This window comes from Falco naumanni, chromosome W (assembly GCF_017639655.2).
Source record: "Falco naumanni isolate bFalNau1 chromosome W, bFalNau1.pat, whole genome shotgun sequence".
Classification (NCBI taxonomy): Eukaryota; Metazoa; Chordata; class Aves; order Falconiformes; family Falconidae; genus Falco; species Falco naumanni.
Window position 1 is genome coordinate 10,674,001 of NC_054079.1, and position 24,871 is coordinate 10,698,871.

General features: G+C 40.3%; 1 protein-coding gene across 1 annotated transcript in view; it reads left to right on the forward strand.

The window, feature by feature from the left end:
- The window catches only part of LOC121080689, a 34,942-nt gene extending 12,473 nt beyond the window's left edge, over positions 1-22,469 (forward strand). The window contains exons 3-5 of the mRNA XM_040578831.1: positions 17,025-17,077; positions 17,752-17,845; positions 19,216-22,469. Coding sequence (XP_040434765.1) covers positions 17,025-17,077; positions 17,752-17,845; positions 19,216-19,330 — 262 coding nt within the window. The 3' untranslated portion in view covers positions 19,331-22,469. The remainder of the gene's footprint in view (positions 1-17,024; positions 17,078-17,751; positions 17,846-19,215) is intronic.
- The last annotated feature ends 2,402 nt before the right edge of the window (positions 22,470-24,871 follow it).

Consider the following 24,871-nt stretch of genomic DNA (forward strand, 5'->3'; position numbering starts at 1 on the left):
ACAAATAAAGCAAGAGAGGTAACGAAGGGATTGTTAAATGAAATTATCCCCCGCTTTGGGGTTCCGGCAACAATCTCTTCCAATAGAGACTCACACTGTTGTGCCAAAATAGTACAACAAGTGAGTACAGTATTGGGAATAGATTGGCAATTACATACTCCTTATTACTTCAATGTTCTGTTTGGTGCTGTCGAAGAATGATCAGAGAGCATAACGATAGGTTTTAGAACAGGGGGGATTGAATAATGAGCTACGTACAATGAGTGATGAATGGTATACTACTTTTTAGAAAATGATGTGCTTACATATAATTATCCAAAGTTGGGAGGTGTTCAAGGACCCTTATTGTCAACATGATGAATACACCAAGACCCTTAGTGTCAGCACCACGGATGTACTAGACACAAGGTCCTTGGATTCGTTATCTTTATAAGGGCCATCTGGTCCTAAGTTTCTGTTGTGTCTATAACGCGACCTAAACAAGGAATTTGAATCATGCTCATTAGTCTATCGAGGAACAGAGTCTGCGCAGAAACAAGAAGGTAAAAAAAGGTTCACTGGAGGAAGACTCCTGATCTTCATCCTGAAGACCCCCAGACGACCACTCCTCAAGGACACTGTGCAGGAGCAAAATATGTAAATGAATTCCCGGAATTGTAATGAATATGTAAATCATTTCCTGATGGAAACCATAATTGGTGGGATACTCTCTTTGGCTGGTCACCTTCTGCAACAGGAATTCTTAACACTATGGTACACCCCATTGTGATCTTATTGATCAGTTGAGGAATTTCCTTAATACTAACCATTATGTTATATTTGTGGGTTTGGAGAATGTTTAAAAGGGTAACGCTTATGTATGATGCTTTATATCATTTGGGAAGACAGTTTAAGTAAAAGAATTTACTTAGTTTGATAGAAAAGGGGGGATTGATATGGCGAAATAGTGTGAAATGGGGACAATGGACATCGATCGTGATTGTATATGTCTGCCCAAGGAATGTGGGTATGGTGACTGGTCATGGGTGCGGTGTCTGGTCACATAGGCACACAGCTCTGAGGAGACAACTACAGTTTTGAGGAGACGCCTGCCCTTCTTTCTCTAACAAAGGGGCTATTTAAAAGAGAATGAGAAAAGATGAGAGACATTCAAATGCTATCTAGAGGGAGGGAGTGCTAAGTCTCCTTGCTGGAGAAGATTGGATGGTCACAAGGACATGAATCACCTAGAAACCTGCAAGACCACCACATTCCAGGAAACGGACTGATAAGCTAATTAACATACGAAGCGGGGTTTAGGTAACGAATATGTATAGGCGTTAATTGAATATTCATTTGTTTCATTGTATAAATGTGGGATGGTTCGTCACTTCGGGTATGCACGCTTGTGGAGGAGCGATCCCCCGTGCATCTGCGCGCAATAAACATACCTACTTTATAACTTTCGAGTTATAGAGTCTAATTCCGCACGTCAGTTTTGGCGAGCCAGGCAGGAGGATTTCTGCTCGGCTGAGGGACCAGCTGCGGAGCGGACGCTCCTAGGCGCGCCCCGGGAGATTTCCTCGGAGGAGCCTCCTCTTCTCAGCTGTTCCCCCGGGAGCAGAAGAGAAACCCCTGGATCCGCGGATAAAACGGTATGTTTAGTAACGGGGCGGCTGGTGAGACGCACGGAGACGTCCGGCGCGCAGCGTAGTCCCCAGGAGGAAAGGTACCTTGGGAGGGGGTTTGCTGACCGAGGGGTGGCCGCTAGCGATCTTGAGGGCAGATCGAGCAAACCCGAGGTTACTGCCATTCCTAAAAGCCCGGAGGCCTCGTGACGGAAAGCGGGGGGCGGGACGGAATAAGGCGGAATCTCACGGGAACAAGAGGGACCTCATAGCAAGAGTAAAAGGGTAACTTTTGCGTAGGAAAAAAGGAAGCTAAAAACTTCCTTTGGGTTGTCTTAAGAATTGGGGAATTCCTAGAATGTAACAACTGAAATAGCGCTCTGTGTCTTGTTTGTTCTATGTGTTGTCCTGTTATATGTTCAAAACTTGGTGTTATGAAATGTATGTTGAAAAATATTAATATTCTGGTAATTCGTGGCAAATAGCGGAAAACTTAACACTCTGCTTAAGACCAGGAAAAATTGGGGTTTTGTTTTTTGGCAATTGTCCATTGAAATGCATACTTTGTGAACTGTCAGTGTTCCTAAAAGTTGTACATAAGTGCACGGTACCGTATAACATACTGCTTGTGTGACTGCGGGCTGCCCGGAGAGTGTGAATGGTGTGATTGAGATGCGCATTTTGATTTTCCGTGTATAGCTTAATTATTTTGACTGAGTGTGAGTGCAAGAGTGCTTGAGACGCGCGTTTGAGTGCAAAACAAGTAAGGAGCTCTATCCGCGTTTCCGACCTTGGGTGGCTAAGGTGGCCGGAGAAAAAGTGATTAAAATTGCAAAATGGGAAATGGAAGGAGTAAGCCCTGTGAAAAATCGCCCTTGGGTTGTATATTAAAACATTGGAGTGATATCGTAGGACATGGTGGTACCGAAAATAGAAGGAAATGGATTAAATATTGTAATCAGTGGTGGCCTTTGTATAAATTGGGGAGTGATGCGAAATGGCCTCAGGAAGGAGGAACGTTAGATTATAACACTCTCCTGCAATTAATGTTGTTTCTGAGGAGAGAGGGAAAGTGGGACGAAGTATCGTATACAGACATGTTCTTCGTCCTCCGGGACAAATCTGAGTGGCAAAAGGACTGTGGATTAGTACCCCCTCGGGATCCTATGGTACTAGCACTAGAAAGAGAGGATAGGAGGGAGTGTAAAGGAAAGTTGAAAAGATGTTGCTCAGCATGTAGTATTGGACAAAGGTGTATCAATTTAAACGGAGAACAAGAGCCCGAATTAAATGATTTATTTAATCCACCTTATAGAGTGGAGAGACAAGGTTCGGCCGGGGCTCCCAGTCCACCCCCAGGCAAACAAGAGGAAGATATTCCACAAGTTATTTATAAAGCAAGCCAAACACCCGCTGCCACACAAGGAAACACAAAAACTGCCATTACGGCTCCAAATAGTCCGGTGTCTTCACGCACCAGACAGAAGTCTGTTTTACAGGCACCCATCCGAGAAGCCGTAAATCTGGACGGAGGAACAATGAAAATAAAAGTTCCGTTCACGGGCGCTGATCTGAGAGAATGGAAAGAGGCTGCCCGAGAATACCGTAATGATCCGATAAAGACGGCACAGAAATTTAAATTTCTAATAAAACAGCACAATCCTGACTGGAGTGATATACAGTTATTATTAGATTGTTTAACTGAAACTGAAAGGCAATTGGTCATAAAAACAGCGGGGGATCTCGCAAAGGAACACTAATATAAAGGGAGATTATTATAGAGAATGGTTTCCTTTGTTGGACCCGGAATGGGACCCAAACCGCGCCGCTGAAATGGGAAGATTACAGGCATACCAGGAATGGATATTCAGAGGAATGGAGAAAGCAATTCCTAGAACAATAAATTGGGCAGCGTTATATGAGGTTAGACAGGGTCCCTCTGAAACACCTTCAGAATTCTTAGACAGGATAAGAGATGCAATGCGCCGGCACACGTCTCTGGACCCAAATTCGGCGGTGGGCGCACAGCAAGTAATATCCCTCTTTTTAGGACAATCACAGGGGGATATTAGGCGCAAGCTGCAAAAATTGAGACCTCCTGAAAATAGAGACTTGGAAAAATTAGTAGAGGAAGCATGGAGAATATTTAGTAATCGAGAAGAAGGTTACAAGCAGGGCCAAAAGAAAATATTAGCAGTAGTAAGAGAAAATGAGAATCAAAAATCTAAAGTTAAATCAAGGCGTGGGCTGACACCCCTGGGTAGGAATCAGTGTGCAATATGCAAAAGGACAGGACACTGGAAAAACGAATGCCCTGAACGTCGACATCAAGAAAACACTAAATGGCGCAGTAATCAAGGGAAAACAATAGCTCACATGGAAGAAGAAAATTGACTAGCCGACCCATTAGTAAAAATAAAATTAGGAGAAGAACAGGAGGAGGTGGAATTTTTAATAGACACAGGAGCTACCTATTCGGTTTTGAACCAAGCTTTAATGCCTTTGGGAAATGATTATGTTTCAGTAAAGGGTGCAACTGGCCAAACTGAAAAGGCTTATTTTTGTAAACCTTTAAAATATAAGTTGGGAAAACAGATGGGGATCCATAAATTCCTATTTATGCCAAATTCCCCAAAGGCCCTTCTTGGTAGGGACTTATTAGAACAATTGGAGGCAACAATCAAATTTAAAAAAGGGGAAGTTACTCTGGAGGTAAATGATCATCAATACATACAGGTTATGAGCCTATATTTGGCCAGTACTCCTATAAAAAGGGAAATTGATACCAGAATTATTGATCAGGTATATCCCGGAGTATGGGCAATTGACATGCTGGGACGTGCCAAGAATGCATCACCTGTTATAGTAAAATTAAAGGAAGGACAGAGTGCGATAAGAATTAAACAATACCCACTGAAAAGGGAAGATAGGGAAGGAATTCGTCCAAACATAGAGCGATTCATAGAACTGAAACTACTAAAAGAATGTGAGTCAGAATTTAACACACCTATCCTCCCAGTTAAAAAATCTGATGGGTCTTATAGGATAGTTCAAGACTTAAGGGCCATTAACAAAATAACAGAGGATCTGTATCCTGTAGTAGCTAACCCCTATACCTTACTAACCACCCTGACACCTGACCTAGCTTGGTTCACAGTTTTAGACTTAAAAGATGCCTTCTTTTGCCTCCCTCTCCATGAAGCCAGCCAAAGAATTTTTACTTTTGAATGGGAAAATCCCAGAAGCGGTCGAAAGACCCAGCTCACATGGACGGTGTTGCCACAGGGGTTTAAAAATAGCCCCACAATTTTTGGAAACCAATTAGCAAAGGATTTGGAGTTATGGGAACCACCGTCAGGAGAAGGGAAAGTGTTACAATATGTAGACGATCTTCTTATTGCAACCAGAACCGAAGAATCCTGTATTATTTGGACTGTGAGTCTGTTGAACTTTCTGAGACTACAAGGATATTTGGTTTCTAAGAAGAAGGCACAGGTGGTGTTACAACAAGTCACATACCTAGGGTACGAGATCAGTGCCGGACAACGGGTCCTAGGGAAGGCCCGAAAAGAAGCCATATGCCAAGCCCCCCGACCACAAACTGTAAAGGAACTGCAGACATTTCTGGGAATGACAGGATGGTGCAGGCTTTGGATATGTAATTATGGCTTGCTTGTTAAACCATTATATTCCCTGATAGCAGCTAATCAGAAGGATCTTCAGTGGGATGCTGAATCAGACAGAGCTTTCCATGAACTGAAGAAAGCCTTAATGTCGGCACCAGCACTAGGACTTCCTGATGTGAGTAAGCCATTTTTCCTATTTTCCCATGAGAAACAGGGAATGGCATTAGGAATACTGGCACAAGATTTGGGACCATACAGACGGGTAGTGGCATACTTCTCTAAACAGCTGGATGCCACTGCAAAAGGATGGCCTGGTTGCCTGAGAGCAGTAGCAGCTGTCATCCTAAACATCCAGGAGGCCCAGAAGTTTACCCTGGGCCAGAAAATGACTGTCTTAGTATCCCACACAGTGTCTGCAGTCCTTGAAACAAAAGGGGGGCATTGGCTCTCCCCACAGAGATTCCTAAAATACCAGGCCATAATGGTAGAACAAGATGATGTTGAGATCGTGACTACAAACATCGTCAATCCGGCCTCATTTCTTAATGGGAATATTGGAGAATCAGTTGATCATGACTGTCTAGAAACAATCGAAGCCACTTATTCTAGTCGGACAGATCTCAAGGATATTCCTATTAATGGAGCTGAACATTGGTTCACGGATGGGAGCAGCTATATGCTGAATGGAAAGCGACATTCCGGATATGCTGTTACAACCTCTGAAGAAGTGATAGAATCGGGACCGCTACCAGCTGACACTTCGGCACAGAAGGCTGAAATCATAGCCCTTACTCGAGCTCTGGAGAGAGCTCGGGGAAAACCTATAAATATTTGGACTGATTCTAAATATGCCTTTGGAGTGGTACATGCTCATGGAGCAATATGGAAAGAAAGGGGACTGTTAAACTCCCAAGGAAAATCATCAAACATGCGGAAGAAATTTTGAAACTCCTAAATGCGGTCCAGCTTCCTGAAAGGGTGGCAATTATGCACATCAAGGCACACCAGAAAGTGAGCACAGAATTAGAAAGAGGAAATGAATTGGCGGACAGGGAAGCAAAACAGGCAGCCAGAAAAGCAATCAAGGTAGAGGGTGCGCTAATACCCGATGGACAAATATCTCTAGAAGGTAAACCAAACTGTACTAAAGAAGATTGCAAACTGATTTCTGACCTAGAGGGATCATATAATGAGGAAGGGTGGGCTGTAATCTCACATGGGAGAATAGTGATTCCTTCCTACATGGTATGGTCAGTAGTCTGGGAAGAACATAGAAAAAGGCACTGGGGGGCAGAAGCTCTATATAAGGATCTCACTAAAAACATAATAGCACGAAATTTGTATACAACTAATATTAGACAAGTAACCCAACAATGTGATCTTTGTCTCCAGACTAATCCTAAGATTACCAAGGGGCCAAAGTTGGGAAAAATTGGGAAAGGAAATGTTCCAGGGCAACATTGGCAGATTGATTTCTCGGAACTTCCTAAAAAAGGGGGGTATCGATATTTATTGGTACTAACAGATACCTTTTCAGGTTGGCCAGAAGCCTTCCCGTGCAGAACTGCTAAAGCCCGGGAAGTGACCAAAATACTGCTCCAAGAGATAATACCTAGGTTTGGAGTCCCAGCAGTAATGTCCTCGGATAGAGGACCACATTTTGTGTCCAGAATAGTGCAACAGATCAGCCACCATCTAGGAATAGATTGGCAATTACACACCCCATACTGACCACAATCAAGTGGCCAGGTGGAAAAGATGAATCATCTAATCAAACAACAGATTGTCAAGTTAGGTCAAGAAACAAATCTAACTTGGCCCCAGTCTTTGCCATTAGCTCTTACACGAATTCGAACTAGACCAAGAGCAAAAGAGGGGCTTAGCCCATTTGAAATTTTATATGGACGACCCTATGGGGTACAAAAGGGGACGTCTTCACAGATTGGTGAAGAAACAATGACTTCCTATATGGTGGCACTAAACAAACAATTAATAAGAATTGAGAAGCATGTGATGGGAACACGCAGTAGGGGTCTGGATGGACCTGTTCACGATATACGACCAGGGGACTATGTATACGTTAAGTGTTTTACAGGTAAAACCCTGGAACCACAGTGGACCAGACCTTTTCAAGTCCTACTCACCACCTACACTGCAATCAAGGTTGAGGGACAGAATTCTTGGATTCACCATACCCGGATCAAGAAAGCCCCTGCAGCTTCATGGAAAGTAACCCCAGATAAAAAAACACTGAAACATAAATTTACTCGGACAAATGGGAACAATGTGGGTGGCAAGTAAGTGAACCTGAGCGGTTGTGGATCCACCATATGGGAAGGGCACCACAACAAACAATATAGAACAAAAGAGTCTGGGACTGAGCCAGTGGCCAGTCTTTCCCAACTTATTATCAGTAAGCCCCAACTCAAACAAAGATATTTTTGATCAAAACAGATTTTATATGTATATATGAGGAACGTTTAGATTCTTAAAATGATCAATAGTGGGTTTAAACCATTTGTGGTTTTTTGTACCCTCTCTCTTGCCTACAACCAAGAGCCTGATAACTGGCCTTGGAATCATGCCCAGAAAAAACACACTGGAATAATGGGAAAGGTGGACTCAAAGACGAAACTAGCTATGGTGGTTTTTTTCTGAAAATGAGGTGTACCAAAGGAATCAATGGGATCGGGAGGATGTACACAAAGTCGACCGATTATGGGGAAAATTAGGAGATAGGATAAAAGTAGGGTGTCAAACGTATAATGAAAAAGATAACACCAAGATTTCAGGAGACACCCTGATTAATGTCAGAAAGGTAGATAAGGAATTTACCCTTCTAAATACAGCCATGTGCTTTAATTCACGGGAATGTTGGCACAATTTTACCTTAACCGAGCCCATCTTTATAATATGCCTAGGAAAGGAATCCCCAAGAACAGCTCTGACTTATAAGATCAAAATAACAATCATGCTAACCACTGTTCCTACCACCACCACAGTTACAACAACCCCATTAAGTTAACTAAACCAAATCCAGCCGATCTATCAAAACTACAACAACCACTAAAATCTTCATTATTGGCATTAGGGGCGCACCAATGGTTGATATTGAAGGTACTCCCCAGGTGGGAACAAATGAACATGGAAGATCATCAACTCATCACTAAGGCATTAGGTGGTTTACAGGACGACGTCGCCCTGGCTCTAAGTTGTATCCAAGCCCAAATGTGGATGCAATCATTAGCTGCATCCATAATAAGAGAAGGAGAGGAAGGCATATTTCCTACGGAAATTCGAAAGATGGTTTGGGACAATGCTACGGAGGTAGAAAGAAAACTCCAGTCATGGTGGAATATGGTGAACTTTACCTACGACCCCAACACACACACAATCACAGCTTTTGTATTAGCCATACATAATGCAGTAATAATTACCTTACACCCCATTGTAGCCCTTGGAATTAACCATAATGGGGTGCTCCTATACCCTTTTGAACATAGAACATGGGCCAGAAAGATAGGCGACAAGTGGCAAACAGTAGATTTAGAATCTTGTATTATGCGAGAGCAGCAGGGCTTCCTCTGTGAAAGCAATACTATAATGGCCCAGGATACTTGTTTAGATACAGATCAGAAAATATGTCATTTCGAGGCCAGACCAAATGCAAATTTGAAAACAGTAATTATATATGCAGGGAAGGGATGTGCATGTTTGAGAACTAAGTGTAACACAATAACCGTAGATGGGGAGGTAAAGGAGACTGCACAATATTCAAATTATTGTATTTGTAATTTTACTACTATAACAGGATGCGATTTTAGTTACTCAGCCCCAGTAGTGTCTCATCAATTCTTAAAATCCAGCTTTACCCTATCACAGATGATAATTCCTACCCCCATAGGACTAAATATAAGTAGTGTAAAAGAACTATTAAAACATGCATATTTACAACGTATACTGGAAGAAACCAAAGAAAAGGGACACAAAACTCTTCTTATGATCCATCATGATGTAGAGGGGATCAAGAAAGTTTTAAAAAAAAGGTAGAACAGGATGGAAACCATAATTGGTGGGATACTCTCTTTGGCTGGTCACCTTCTGCAACAGGAATTCTTAACACTATGGTACACCCCACTGTGATCTTATTGATCAGTTTAGGAATTTCCTTAATACACTAACCATTATGTTATATTTGTGGGTTTGGAGAATGTTTAAAAGGGTAACACTTATGTATGATGCTTTATATCATTCGGGAAGACTGCTTAAGTAAAAGAATTTACTTAATAGAAAAGGGGGGATTGATATGGAGAAATAGTGTGAAATGGGGACAATGGACATCGATTGTGATTGTATATGTCTGCCCAAGGAATGTGGGTATGGTGACTAGTCATGGGTGCGGTGTCTGGTCACATAGGCACACAGCTCTGAGGAGACAACTACAGTTTTTGAGGAGACGCCTGCCCCTCTGGGAGACGCCTGCCCTTCTTTCTCTAACAAAGGGGCTATTTAAAAGAGAATGAGAAAAGATGAGAGACATTCAAATGCTATCTAGAGGGAGGGAGTGCTAAGTCTCCTTGCTGGAGAAGATCGGATGGTCACAAGAACATGAATCACCTACAAACCTGCAAGACCACCACATTCCAGGAAACGGACTGATAAGCTAATTAACATACGAAGCGGGGTTTAGGTAACGAATATGTATAGGCGTTAATTGAATATTCATTTGTTTCATTGTATAAATGTGGGATGGTTCGTCACTTCGGGTATGCACGCTTGTGGAGGAGCGATCCCCCGTGCATCTGCGCGCAATAAACATACCTACTTTATAACTTTCGAGTTATAGAGTCTAATTCCACACGTCACTACCAGGAATGCAACCTTCTCCTAAGCAGTGGTATTAGTTACAATTCTTTCCTGATGGAAAACTTAAACCAGAGTTAACTAACACAGAACTTGCTGAAAATCATGTGCTTAATATTTAGTGTTCCGCTTTGTTCCTTCCCTGGAGTTTTTAATGAGTCACTGGTTCAAGAATAGTGTGCATGAGCCTTTAAAGCAGGGGTCCTCAAACTAGGGCCCGCGGGCCAGATACGGCCCCCCAGGGTCCTCAATCCACCCCCCGGTATTTACAGACCCCCCGCCTGGGGGTTGGGGGGGAAACCAAGCAGCCGCAGATGACTGTCTGCCACTTCATCTGCGCCAGCCCCCTGGTTAAAAAGTTTGAGGACCCCTGCTTTAATGGAAAGACATAAAAATGAGCAATTTTTTTTTTGCGTTAATATGGTACATTTTTAAATTGGTACAATAAATTATATTCAGCTTCTTATTTTTTGATGTCTTTCCTCCAGCTAGTTCACTAAAGTCAGCATTCCCACGGTATGAATTTTCTGAATGGGCTGATTCTTCTGTTTTGTATTCAATGGCAAAGTAAAAAGCTTTACTTAGAGGAAAAAACTGTCAGGAAAGCTGCTCCCTTCTGTTTTTTTCCCCTCTCTTTTAGAGGGGGTGGTTGTCTGCTATGGTTTGGGCCTTATTCTTATCATCATAAGGGTAGGTGTTGTGGTATGGGCATGTTTATAATTACAGTTTGTATGCAGAATGCTTCCTTTTGCCATAATGAGATATTTTAACAGTAGTCACTGCCGCTTTGAAACCTCTTATTGTGATGCCTTTAAAATAAAAGCAGGTAAAACCATGTTCTTCAAAGGTGACTGCTCTCAGGAAGCAACATTTGCTGTCTTTTATTAATTATGGTTTTGCTGAAGTCTGTGGGACTGATTGTTACTAAATTTAAAGTAAGGCAACTGAATTCAACCACTCTAAAGTAACTCCACGGATTTATTTATTTATTTTCTTCCTCTTTTTGGAAGTAATGCTTTTTTACAACATATGTCAGGATAGCTGACCACAGAATCTGGTTTTCTGGTACTATGAAGCCAGAAATAAAAATCTGTAGTCAATGAAAACTATGAGAATTTTTTTGAGCAATAGACTGCTTAATTTACTATTTTCCCCACCTCTACTGAAAATATGCTTTCTTACAGAAAACTTAACTCACTGATGAACAAACTCCTTGTACTATGATCAGTAACTACAAATACAAAGTGATTAACTACCAACAAAATAAAAAAGCTTGATGTAAGATCAGTTATGAAATGATAGAAGAGCAATTTCAGCAAGACAAAACAGAATTTGTATTGTCTAAATACTGTTCCAATCATCATTGCTTATACATGTGATAGGGAACTTATAATTTTCACTCTTCCTTGTGAAATATAGAGGCAATTTTGGTTTGTGTTAGAATTCCCGTATGTTTGAGTGGGTGTGTGTGCATCAAATTCCCAAATGGCATTTGTATGATAGTACAGATTTGAGGGATTGAACTTTTGTATCAGGGAAGAGGTGACCTCTAGTATTCTATGTAGCGGTATATCTAGGCAGTATTTGAGCTTGCAAGTTTGAACTTAATTTTGATTTCTTCTCTCCCTTTCCTAGTACAGAGTTCTTAATACGTGATGTAGGCATAGTAGTCCTCTTTCCTGTTGAAGGGGCTACCCTTGATTACTCTTTACTTCTACCCCCGATGTATGTGATACCTGGCATCACATAGATGCTTCTTGTGTATAGATGGGTTTGTAGTGACAATTTGTATGCAAAATATTCTTACTGCTTGCCATGTTAAGATGCTACAAGGCAATAATCACTGCCACTGTAAAACCTCTTGTGTCCTGATACCTGTAACATAAAACAAAATAAAACCATTTTCTTTAAAGAAGTCTGTGTTGTCAGGAAGCAGATTTCACTATTATTATTAATTTTAGGTTTTTTGAAGTCTGTGGGCCTGCTGTGTACATAGAAGAAAAGCAAATAAAATAATTTTTTACTTTTATAAAGGAATTTGAAAATGCTGGCCACCAGATCACAGGATGAGGCAGAAATTTCTGTGGAGCCTGTAATTTTTTCCTAAAGTATGTGGGAAACAATCCCGCACTTCACATGTTTGCTTGGATCTAAATGAGCCAGTCAAGTCTGTGTGGTTAAGTATATTTTTCTTTGAATCCTTCATGTTTACTCCCTGTGCTCACAGCTTGTTTGAATCTCTACACCAGGTGATACTTTTTGCTTGGAAAATTGTAGAACGGGTAAATATGATTGTGATAGGTACAGCTTTCTAAAACCAGATGGTTTAGTTCAGGTAGTGCCAGTTGAAATATATGATTACATGTACAAACTCACCCAGGTCACTGTGATTGTGAATTTAAAAGATCCATGGCCTGAAGCTGGTGTTTGTTGCCATGTGCACATGAACATCTTCCAAAGTGGTGTCTCCTCCACACCAAGGCTTTACTAGATGTCACTGGTTTTCTCCTAGTGATGCTCAGCAGTGCCATCAAACAGCCAGAAGGCTTTACTTACCTTTCTGCTTGTTTATTGCTAGAAATTGATGCTTTTTTCTTGTTGAGAATGTATTAACAGTTCTCAGACCAGGGGATATTTTACTCCTACATCCTTAATGAATCTCTCTTCTATTTTTATGTACTGTAGAAAATAATGTCTTTCAGAAGCTGCTTTTCAGTTCTGAAAAAGTGTGGGGTTTATTTTCCCAGTTTTTGGTAGATAAAATTGCAGAGTGGAAAATGTGTGGGATTTTTTCCTTTTCTTTTCTGAAAGGTTTTCTCCTTGATCCTCCCGTATGTACTTGGTTACAATTAAATGTAATATGTTGAAGGGGATCAATTTTAAATGCATTTTAGACTTTCTTCTGTCCTAAATAGCAAGCTCCTAAAATACGTATCTATACAACGTGCACACACATACACATATATTTGGCAGCAAGGCAGTCCTTGTTCCTCAGGTGAGGGTTTTCAGGGAATGGGAGGTATTATTTGTGATCAGTGCAGTGAAGGAGCTTGCTCTTGTTAGTGCTGAGAAATAGTTTGAATACAATAAGTGCTGCTCTGTGGATTAATGGAAGGATGGATGTTTTAGTGTTAGGTTTCCATTTTTATATACATTAACCAAATGTCATCTCCACAGGGACTGTAGAGCAAAGTCAATACCATAGCTGGTTTTAGTGTTTCTTTTGTGCCACCTTTTGAATCTTGGCTCTGGCATTTTTTGCCTAAGTGTTAATGTCTCTTGTCTTCACAGCACAAAAAAATATGCAGAGAGCTTTTTTCCATGTCTCTCACTTCTCCTTCCTGCCCAAGTGAAAGAAATCAAGCCACTGCTAAGCTTTGCCCCAGATACCTGGGAATGGGCTGCTATTTTTTGTACCCCCCACTATTTCTCCATGAATCCATCCTTGGGGATGTAGCAGTAGTATTACTTCTGTTGAGTGTAAGAACACAGTTTCACTGTTGTGTGTGTTGGGGTGGTATTATGCTGTAGTTCTTCCTTGCTAGGTGTTTGTTGCATGAACTGAAATTTTGCAGATGTTGCCTAGTCTTGAGTATGGCAAAATCTGGTTTTGTGTTTTGTTGTATGAATAAGGGGGAGTGGGCTTTGGTTAATTTTTAAGCATTAAACTTTGTTTTGGTAGAAAAAAGAATGACTCAAGTGTTAAAAGCTTTACTGAAGATCTGAAGGTCTTGCTTGGTTTGCTACTGTTTCTGACCCTGAGAACATGCAGAAATGAGGCAGCTCTGTGAAATTTGAGGACTTAGTGTGGTTTTTAATAATTCAAAGGGAAAACACCCCCCATCCTCCCCCTAAGAATGTTGTATTTACCTGCTTAGACATTAGAGGGAAAATGAACCATAATTAAAAGCTGAATGTCTGCATTTATGGTTTAAATCCTGGAGCAATTACAGTGATCATTCAGGCTGTATTACAGAAGTCCGCAGCATCTTTGGATAGTGGGAGGTGGGTCATGTTGTGTTAGATTATTCAGTACTTAAGAAGCCTCTGCTGAGTTGGTGTTCCAATACAATGTTCACCCTGTCTGTCAGCTCTGAGGAAGGATTACATCCTGATGACAAGCAGCCAGTTGGACAAATTTAGAAAGGGGTTTTGAAGTGCAAAAGGTTCTTGTTTCACATAAACTCTGTTGTCTGGCAGGGTGTTCTAGCTTTATACCATTTGTTTTTAATTACTCTGCATGTTTTTAGCACTGAAACAAGAGATCACTTTTGAGACTAAGTCTAATGTTTTTAAAGTATATATGACAGTGTAATGTGGAGTGGCTAGAAGACAATGGGCATATTATGAGCAATCCAGACCAAATAACATTGTTGTAATAGCAGGCCAAAGCTGTAACAAGCTGCAGCTGTTGTGAAGGACATATGCAAGGCCAAGGGAGACAAAGAAACTGTGTACTGGCAGAGAGATAAGAGGGTTGGACTATTAAGGAACTGTACGTGGGAAAGAGATAAAGGAGTTGGACTGAAAAATAAGAAAATAGAATGTCAAAACAGAATGTAGGTGAGGAGCATGGATACCACGCCGTGACCAATCATAGAGTGCAGGAGAGTGAATAGACAAGCAGCTTTAGCCTATTAGCAATCTAGAAGCAATGTGTGTGCTTTGTGCTAGTGTATACATTGCTGTGTATCCCTTAATAAAGGGGCCCTAACTTGATCACATTGGTCGTATAAGTTGTGTCCGAGCCTTCTGCGTCAACAGTGTAAGTTTGTTCTTTCTGAGACTTAAGTTTCAAAACAATTTGAGAGGAATGAATGCTGATATTTGATTAAAAAAAAGCCAATCTGCATAATCTGAAGTTGTCATAGGATATTGAGCTGTAACTGAAGAGCTCTCTCTGCTCTAAGCTCACTACACAGTAAATTAGCCTGATACGCAGCAAAATTTGCAGGCATCTTAAAACTTAATTTGTTTGATATCTCTGTCTTGAAGCATTTCCTATTGAAAATTTTTGAAATAATTCTTTTGGCTGCTTTTTCTACCAATATCCTTAACCCCTCTTCTAGTCCCCAGGAGTTTGGGCGCAGCTCACTCAACAGCTTCCAAGAGCACAGCTCCAGACTAGTTTTTCAGCAGCAGAGCTGGTCTAGGGGCTTCCTACACAGCACCGCAGTTAATCTTAGGTTGATGCAACAGTACTTAGGACTGCTGTAAACTAGGTTACCATCTAAATTTAAAAATGGAAAGCAAGAGGACTGTTTCCCCCACTGCTGCCTTTTAGAAGGTGGCTGGCAGAGCTGTAGGTGGTTGCCGAGATGGGGTTGAGCAGGTGGGACAGAGAGTGTGCATGCAGTACCATGCCCTCCCTATTTGTCTTCATTCTCTGATGTTTTTGTATAAATCAGGTTACTCATTAGAAAACTTAATGCTTAGGAAGCATCAGCGACTTTGGCAATCCAATTATGGCACTATTAAGTTTTGCAATATTTTTGAGAGGAGTGCTTGAACAGAAGCCATACCACTGACTTTTATAAGCTTAGTTACTGTTCAGGTTTCATTGCATTGCTACTTTCCTATTTATTCTGAAGATGGTGATTCTCATACCTTTAATTACAAGGATGTAGCTACATGAGCTCTGAAATTGTTCAGCCAGTATTACGTACTGTGTTATATCTGCAAGCATTGAACTGTTATTTTTTTTTGGACTGGCTCTTAATCTGGGGAACTTCAGGACTGCTATTCCTGTAGGTCAGAATGTATATTAATTGAGTCTGTGTAGAAGCTGTACAATTTTCTCCCTTAACCTGAGCAGTAGGGCCTGTAGCGATAGGATAAGGGGGAATAGTTTTAAACTAGAAGAGGGGAGATTCAGACTAGATGGAAGGGAGAAATACTTTACTATGAGGATAATGAAACAGTGGAACAAGTTGCCTTTTTAGGTGTTAATATTGGGACACCTTCATATTGCTTAATGTGGTGTTGGACACCATGTCTGATTATTATTTGTCTACACACACGCACACCCACCTCCATATCTGTTAAGGAAAAATAGACTTCCCATGTATTCTTCTGTTTTGTTTTCAAGGATTAGTTACTCTGTACTGGTAGAAGTATATAAATGTCTTTTTATGTGTTTGATACAGCCGGTGTTTACTTTCAGAGGTTGTTGGCAAGTTCTGCTTTAGTGCTTTATTGTTCTTTTCGGCTGATGGTTTTAATTTGAAGCATACCAACTGGCAATTAATGAAGCTATAAAAAAATTGGTGTGTCTGATGTGATTGTTGCATTAGTATAATAACATTAGTTAAACAAAAGTGGTGTTTAGCTTGAGGTTAAATGTCGCATTGAGGATACTTTATGCTTTTAAAAAAGATGTTATTTCATATGATCTTGTAAAAAAAAAAATAATCAAGTTCTTTCTGTAGGTTGCCGTTCTATGTGTATTTTCAGTGGTATCAAGCTAAGCATGGCACTATTGAAGCCACAAAGGTAGTAGCAATACAAATGGTGTAGTGCCATCATTTCACATTGACAAACAATTCACTTTTGAATGTTAGTTTCTTGTTTTATAGTCACTGTACTTCAGATGCATGTTGTACTGCCTGATGCTAGGATGACCAAGCACTGGAATGGGTTGCCCGGAGAGGAGGTGGAGATACTCAAAAGCCACCTGGTTGTAGTCCCTAGGCAAATGGTTCTGGGTGGGCCCGATTGAGCAGGGAGATTGGACAAGATGACCTCCAAACGTCCCTTGTCACCTCAACCACTCTGTGCTTCTGTGATATCTCTGTAAACCAGCTAATGGATTGGTAAAATTAAGTGCTTCATAGAAATATTTTACTACTGTTTTGTAATGCGTTTTCACTTCAAGTACAGGAGCCTAGTTGGTTGTATAACTGTTTTTTTTCTTTTTCCCCTCCCCTAGTGCTGACTTAAAGCTCTTGGAAGAAGCTACAATCTCAGTCTGCAAGTCTTTAGGTGAGAAATTGTGGCATCTTTTTCCATGTGCTTTTATCAGAAAAACTGAGAAACAGCATTCAAGTGCACATCCATGTCTTTAGTGTACTTAACTCTGCTTGTATGCATTCTACTAATAAGTTTAAGTGTAAACAGTGTGTTTATACATATCCCAAGCTTTTAGAAACTTCCTTTGTTAACTGTTTTGTAGAACTTGAAATGACTGAAAGGTTTAAAACAAGTAACTCCATCCCTTCTACATCTTTTTCCCTCTGCCCTCTAAGCTGATCAGTAAGGGGAAAGAATTAATCAGAGGATGAAAGGAAGGGGTAATATAAATGTGATCAATGATGTTTCAAGAAGGTAAAAGCTAGTTGTGAAAACCTGCCTGATTTTCTGACAGGAGACTATTGTGCTGTAGACAAGTCTTGGAAAGGAGCAGTATGAGCTCCACATTTGGGATATTTTAAGTCTAGGATGAAAAGTATGTTTAGAAAACAATTATGGGGTAGTAAAGCATGTACTGGAGAATCTTAAAAGAACAACAGTAGCTCTACAGAAAAACAGACATACTGTGCTTTATGTAAAAATATTTAAGACATAGAAATTTAGTTTCTATATATTGTTTGAATTAAGCAGTGGCAATTTACGCGTGCTATATAATCATATGTTTAGGGTTTTTTTTCCTCATCTAGTTGAGAAGAATCCTCAAACAGGAAACCTTGGGTCATTGATTAAAGTCTTTCTTTCTAGAACCAAAGAGTTTAAAATTTCAGCAGAATGTCAGAAGTAAGTACCTGGAAAAAAGCTGTGCGCACCATTTCACTTTTTAAATGTTCCTTTTGCTCCTAACTCTTGAGTTTTTTACTTTGCTAGTTAACATACTTACAGACCAAAACTTAAAATTCTCTTGAATTGTTGTTTGAAACAGAACAAGTATCTAGTACTCTTCCAAACGCAGAAGGTGAAGTGTAAAGTGTAAATAGATTCCTGGGGGAAATGACATGTTTGTATTCATCCTGTGTGTTATGTAAAGACATTTGTGTACAAATAGTGTAACTTCTGGTTACTACTGGTTTAGAGCAGTTTAAAAATCACCTGACCTTTTCAGCTAAATCCCAATGTATGAACCAGTATTTTATCTTGGAAATATTTTAAATTGGAATTGAACACAAACTTCTGTATAAAGACATTGCTTTCAAATTGTATCATGCAACTGTCATTGGTTTTGCTTGCCCCTTTCAGCAGTAGGAAAGAACTCCAAGAGGTTATGTGTGTAGCACTCTAGTTTTTGCAGGAAGCTTTCTGGAATTGTTCCCCCACACCCGTAGACAGATGTCCAACTCTCACCAGATCTGGGGCTTCAAAAAGGAAGACTTCCTTTTTAATGCCCCTTGCTCCCAGGACTGCCCTCAACCTTTTCACTTGTACCTGGAGAAAGAAGTTATTCCTGCCTGGATAGCTCCTGCTGCTTTAATCCAAAAATACCTCGAATGTATAGCTTCAAGCAAGAGCTTGACTATATGCTCTTGCGTGGGCTTCCTGGCAGTTGCTTATTGGGACTCAAGAAAATGTAATGAAGCTATATTCCCCTTGCATTCAGAAAGCGTGGAAAATATTTGTGTGTTGCATCAAAAAATCTTGCTATATTGTGCTCCTGAAGCCCATACATGCCTCTTGCATTCAGAAAGCGTGGAAAATATTTGTGTGTATGGTCATCTGAAGGCTATTTGACTGGGAAAAGTGCTAAGGTTCAGGGAGCCAGAGTAGCTTTCATATCTGAAGCTGTTGGAACTTTTCAAACATCTGGGTGGCTTGAGTCCTGAGTATCTAGAAACCTTTAGAAGCAGGGTGAGCCATCTGGTGAGCTCTTCAAAGAGTGGTACTTCTGGCAACTGTGGTGTTTTTAACAATACAAACTTAGTTAGGAGTGAGGGTGTGTTCTCTTACAGGAAGCAAAAAATACTAATTTTAAATAAATTTTCAGTTTGTTTTCTGTAGCATCAGCTGAAGACTCCCTGCTTGAGCTCTTTGGCTTTTCCTTGCTTCATCTGTAGGAACCCCTTTGTCTACTCTGGCATATATTTTTCTTGTGCATTTTGATGCACATTTGCAGGTTAAGCATTACTGATTGTTGTTTCTTTCTGCTTTTTTTCTAGTCACCTCTTTATTTGGCAGGCTCACAATGCACTGTTTATTATTTGCTGTTTGCTGAAAGTATTCATCAGTCGCATGTCAGAAGAGGAGCTACAACTTCATTTTACTTATGAATAGAAAGCACCAGGCTCATACGGTAGGTATGTGCTAGTGAAACAAATGTTCCACAAAAAACTATAAAAAGTTCTGATGTTTTTCATAGATGTGGCACTTGGGAACACTGTATAGTGGTGGACTTGGTAGTGTTAGGTTAATGGTTGGGCTCAATGATCTTAAGGGTGTTTTCCAACCCAAATGATTCTGTGATTGTATGTTTTGTTTAGGCTAAAAACCCCAAACTTTGCTTTAAAACTAGAAGTACCAATGAGGTTACACACAACATATTTACTGTTTGGGACAGTCTGTTGAGATTGAAAGTATGTATTCAGTAGTAAACCAGACTTACTTTCTTTGGGGTCTGAAGTAATTTGGTGTAAACAATCTTCCTTTGTATCATACATATGAAAGAGAACACCTTCAAAATGTGATGAGAGCTTTTAATAACATATTGACTATCATCTTCTGCTAGAATTAAATGTTTGTTAACTAGCTGTTGGCCTGTTACAGGCTCTTATAGCAAAATAAACCTCTTCTAGAACAGGGTTTAAGTTGTTTGGTTTATTTTTTCTTTAAATATCTGTGTTAAATTTAACGTAGTCATTTATTTAGAAACTTAATTTGGCTTTTTTTTAAACAATTGCTTTAGTCACTTTTATACAGTTTGAAAGGTGCTAATGGTTCTGTTCAGAAGAGAATAAAACTGGGGTGAAGCTGGCCACATACTACTGCAGGAATGATGATGCTTTATGTTTAGTGTTTCTTTTCACAAATGTTTCATAAACCAGCATCAGCCAGGGAGTGGAATTAATGCAATTTTTAGGAATTTAATGAGGGAAGTTAACAGTTCTATGGTTAGAACTGATCTGTTGAAAAGGTAACTGCTAAAATGTAATTAGTGGGCTGTAGATTATACAAGGGTACAGGAAGAGTCAAGGAATTTAGGCAGAATGTTCAAAAGTGCATCTCCAGGAAATGGAGTGTGTATTACACAAGACAAAAAATGGTAGAGAAGGTGCTCAAGTAATCTAGCTGTTCTGTTTCTGTTATTCAGTCCTTCTTTTTGAATGTGAATAATGTGAATGCATTCAAAATCAGTTTGATTACAGCAAAAAGAAAGTCATGACACACTGTCTGCCACAAATCTTTATGTAGTGCCATATCAAGTTGCTCTTACAGAACACATGATGCATAATGCTGGCACAGGAGCCATGAATCCCTTTGCTTTGTTGTAAAGATGCTATTGAGTTTGTAATTGCATGTTGTTTATTGCATAAAACCAAAAATGGTCTGGCAGAAAGGAATGGTATCAGAATGCTGATATTGTGGGAGTGGACTGTGGAAGAACAGCCAAAAGTACCTGACTGTGGGTTTCCCTCAACAGTCAGTCAGCAAGGACATGTGTTGAGAAAGTGCAGTAGCTGCTTCCTCATTGAATCACAGAGTGGTCAGGGTTGGAAGGGCCCTCTGGAGATCTAGTCCAACCCCCTGCTGAAGCAGGTTCTTCTAGAGCAGATTGCACAGTCTCGTGTCCAGGCAGGTTTGAATGTCTTCAGAGGAGACCCCACAGCCCCTCTGGGCAGCCTGTTCCAGGGCTCTGCTGCCCTCAATGAAGTTTTCCTTCATATTCAGATGGACCTTCCTGTGTTGCAGTTTGTGCCTGCTGCCCCTCATCCTGTCAGTGGGAGCTGCTGGAAAGAGCCTGGCCCTGTCCTCCTGACACTCGCACTTAAGGTATTTGTAGACATTGGTAAGATCTCCTCTCAGTCCTCTCCTCTGGAGGCTAAACAGGCCCAGCTCCCTCAGCCCTCCCTCATCAGGGAGATGCTCCAGTCCCCTCATCATCTTGGTAGCCGGACCCTCTCCAGTAATTCCTTGTCTCACTGGAGCTGGGGAGCCCTGCACTGGACACAGTACAATATGTAGTGAATAGTGACAACTGTTCTTCAAAATCTCTTCAACTCCTTGGCACCTGCCATAGCTTTGGGGAAATCAAACTTCTGGTGCCAAAAGATTAAGTGCTACATGTTGCAATGGTTTAGTGTATTTAAACTGTGGTGAGTAATCTCCAAGAATGAAGTCAGGTAGCTAATGCGTTAGAAAGTAAGACCTGCTTATAATAAGCTATCACTGCAGACCGCCTGTGGGTTTATACTTGGGTTAAAAAAATTGCCTGCCTCTTGCTTCAGTTGTATAGTGTAGCACAGTAGGACAGATGGAAAAGCTGAGATGTTTTGTTAGCTTGAACCCCTGCAATCTTTATCCCTTTTGCTGAGAGCTCCTTGTAGTGTGGTATGAAAAGTGATTCTCATCACTGGGGTAGATCCATGTTTGTATCATGTCTAGTAGCACTTGATTGTAATTCACAGTGACATTTATTAGTGATAATTTTGTGCATATTGATGGAAAATGTACTTAGCAATTATCTTTGAGCAGATTGTTTGCTGGATGTTCTTGATTAGGAAGGTAATTGTGTGTGGTCTGCTGGTGAGAGCAGGGGATGGAGGCAGGAAATGAGCTCTTCCTCAGCTTTCCCAGCCCAGCTGTGGCTTAAGTCTGCTGCTGCTTTTGACTCGGGTTTCCAACTGGAGATGGTTCTTGTGACCTTCCTCAAGGTATTGAGGTTCATAATGTGCTGTGTTTACATAGCGATTGTTTTTGGTTCCTAACAAATCTTCACATAGTTGTGGGTTTTTTTTAAAAAAAGTATTTATAGAGCATGATAATAAGGTAAATGCCTTCCTATAGCTTTTATGCTTAGCTATAGGAAAAGTGAAGTGTCATTAATGGAGTGTAATAAACTGCTGTTGTGTTAGGGACTATTAAAGTGAGCAGAAAAAAATGAAATGTTTTTTTGTTTGTATTTTTATAGTTAAAAATTCAAGATACACTTCATTTATTTTTTTTATTCTTTGGAAACTGGAGCATGTCATGTTATTCTGAAGTTTACATAGATTTATTAGTGCTTTTACTAAAGTTTTACATACTTAACACTATCTTTCACCATGCTTTTTAACATAATTTTTTTCTTAGTGGTCCTTGCTGTCTTTTCATTTGCCAGAGCTTGGTGGTGTTTTACTATTCTTCAACAGCGAGCATGTTAAAACAAACCTTATAAAATATGTTATTAAGCGTCAATATAGACAAAAGCTTTAATACAGTGTCTGAATTTTGAAGTACTGTTTGCTTCTTAATGGCTACTGAGTAGTTATTGGAAAGAAAGGTACAACCAACCAACACCACAGCCAACCTCTCTCTTCTATGATCTGTTCTTGTATGCCTTGTCCAGTCTCACAGCCTTCTGAGAAAAGGTAACTATTCTTTTCAGAATCATCTTAAAATTCCTTTGGAAATCTCTGTACAGTGGTGTGTGTTTCCCTGTTATAACTATGAGCATCACTTTTTTCCTTCTAGTTGGAGAATATATCCTAGTACCATGTTCTCTGAGTTTAAATATAGCATCTGGGAACTCAGAGTGCATAACTGCAGTGTCAACACATCAGGCTGCTCACGCTGCGGTTGGTCAGCACATTGACACCTGCTGTATGATATTTGGTATGTCAGGCAGAAGCATATAGTGTATGATAGTAATGATGTATGGAAAAGATCCTGGTCACTGGCTACTCAGCAATATGTCTTGTATTTTGACAGGTTGCATACAATATAGCCACTATTGTTTAGATAACATTTTTTGTAACTGTCTTATCTGGAAGAATTCCCCTCCCAGATTTTGCAATTCATATTCTTTCACTTTTTTTGTGAACATCCAATTTGTGCTTTTCCCTGCTGGGCTGTGTTTTAAGCTCAGAAGAAAGCTGTGCAGTTGTAACACTGTATTTGGTGTATTATAGCAAATAAGAGGGTGTAGAGGTGGGAATAAATAACAATACATTTACTGCAACCCTTAAACGAGTTTGAGCATTCAGCTGTCATATAAAGGAAATGAGGGATGGCAATTAGTTTATGTACTCATTATTAACACTCATAAGTGAAAGTTGGGGAGCTTTTGAGAGTCCTCAGAGCTGAAGATCAAACCACAAAACCCAAAGAAGCTTTAAGTCTGCTGGTTGTGTAATGAATTGAATGGATAGGGCTTTAGGTACTGTTTTGCAAGTAACACAAATTACTTCATTAGTGGTCCTATCCTATCTGTACGAGCAGTAGGGCAGAAAAATAAGTGGCATCTAAGGTGAGGTTATACCTTGTTATGCCTGAATATCTTATTGATATTAACCACAATCAGCTGCTACAGCAGCTCAGATCAGGTCTTGACAACATAATAGTTAGGTTCTTGAGGAGAAAGATTGTTCTGCTGTCTATTAGACCCTCTAGCATGGCCAAGGATCGAGCTGGGCTGGTTCCACAAGTGGAGATTTGGTCTGTTTTAGGGCAAGATTGGGAAGAGACTAAAAAAATTAAAGTGGAAATTGTAGGAGTAAACATATTTGAGTGGTGGACTTGGTTTACAGTCTTGATGAATTTTTTACCCATTGGCCGAAGTATTTTTGACATCTTGCCTAGGACAAACATATGGGTGACATGGGCAAATATCATGGGAATAACAGACTTTTGTTTAAGTCTACAACAGGCAGGCAACCCCTTTAGAACTTGTTTAATTGGTATTCCCCTGCAAGAGAATGAAATAAATTTTGACGTTTTTTTGTAATGTTAAAACAGTGGATCTGACTTCCAATCAGAATGGTACATGCATGAGTCCAAATGGGCAATATGTTTGGCCTTCTATGCGTAATGCAGCGTGGCAGAAGACGGTTATTGAGAATTTAAATCAGCCACATCATTTACCTTTGCAGGAGTTAGACCTATTCGGTTGCGTTGTACCTGTTGAATATGTTAATGTAACTGCAACTGGCATGGCAGACTGTACCCACATGTCATCACCACTTCAACCCGTGAATGGCACTGGAGTAATTTGGTTTGGTGACCCGTGGCAGTTATGGCTAACACGTCAAGGTGAATGGGGGTTTTATACAGGGTTTCAAAATCTAACCGGTTCACCTATTTGGGGTGAATTGAAAACTGAGGGTTTCCATATAGATGTATCAGGGGGTTATCAGTTGCCACCGGGAGTCTTTCTGATATGTGGGGACAGAGCGTGGCCAGGGATTCCTTTGAATCCTGTCGGTGGACCATGTTATTTAGGGCATTTGACTTTCTTTGCTCCACATATTAAAGACTTATTGAAAATGACTCCACAATTTCATAGATCACGGAGGGCACTGCGCACCTTTGATGAAACATGTAATGACCGAGTCGATCTGCAGTCTGTAACAGCAAATATCCTGGCCTCCATATTTATGCCCGGGGAATGGCAGCATTAAATGCTAAGAATATACGAAGGTTAGCATGTTGAGGATAGAAACAATTTAATCTTACGTCACACATTCTAAGTTCGTTATTGCTTGATGTAGATAGCGTTAGGCATGCTACATTACAAAATAGAGCTGCAACAGATTTTTTGTTATTAGCACATGGACACGGTTGTGAGGATTTTGAAGGGATGTGTTATATGAACGTTTCCGATCATTCCATATCGATGCACAA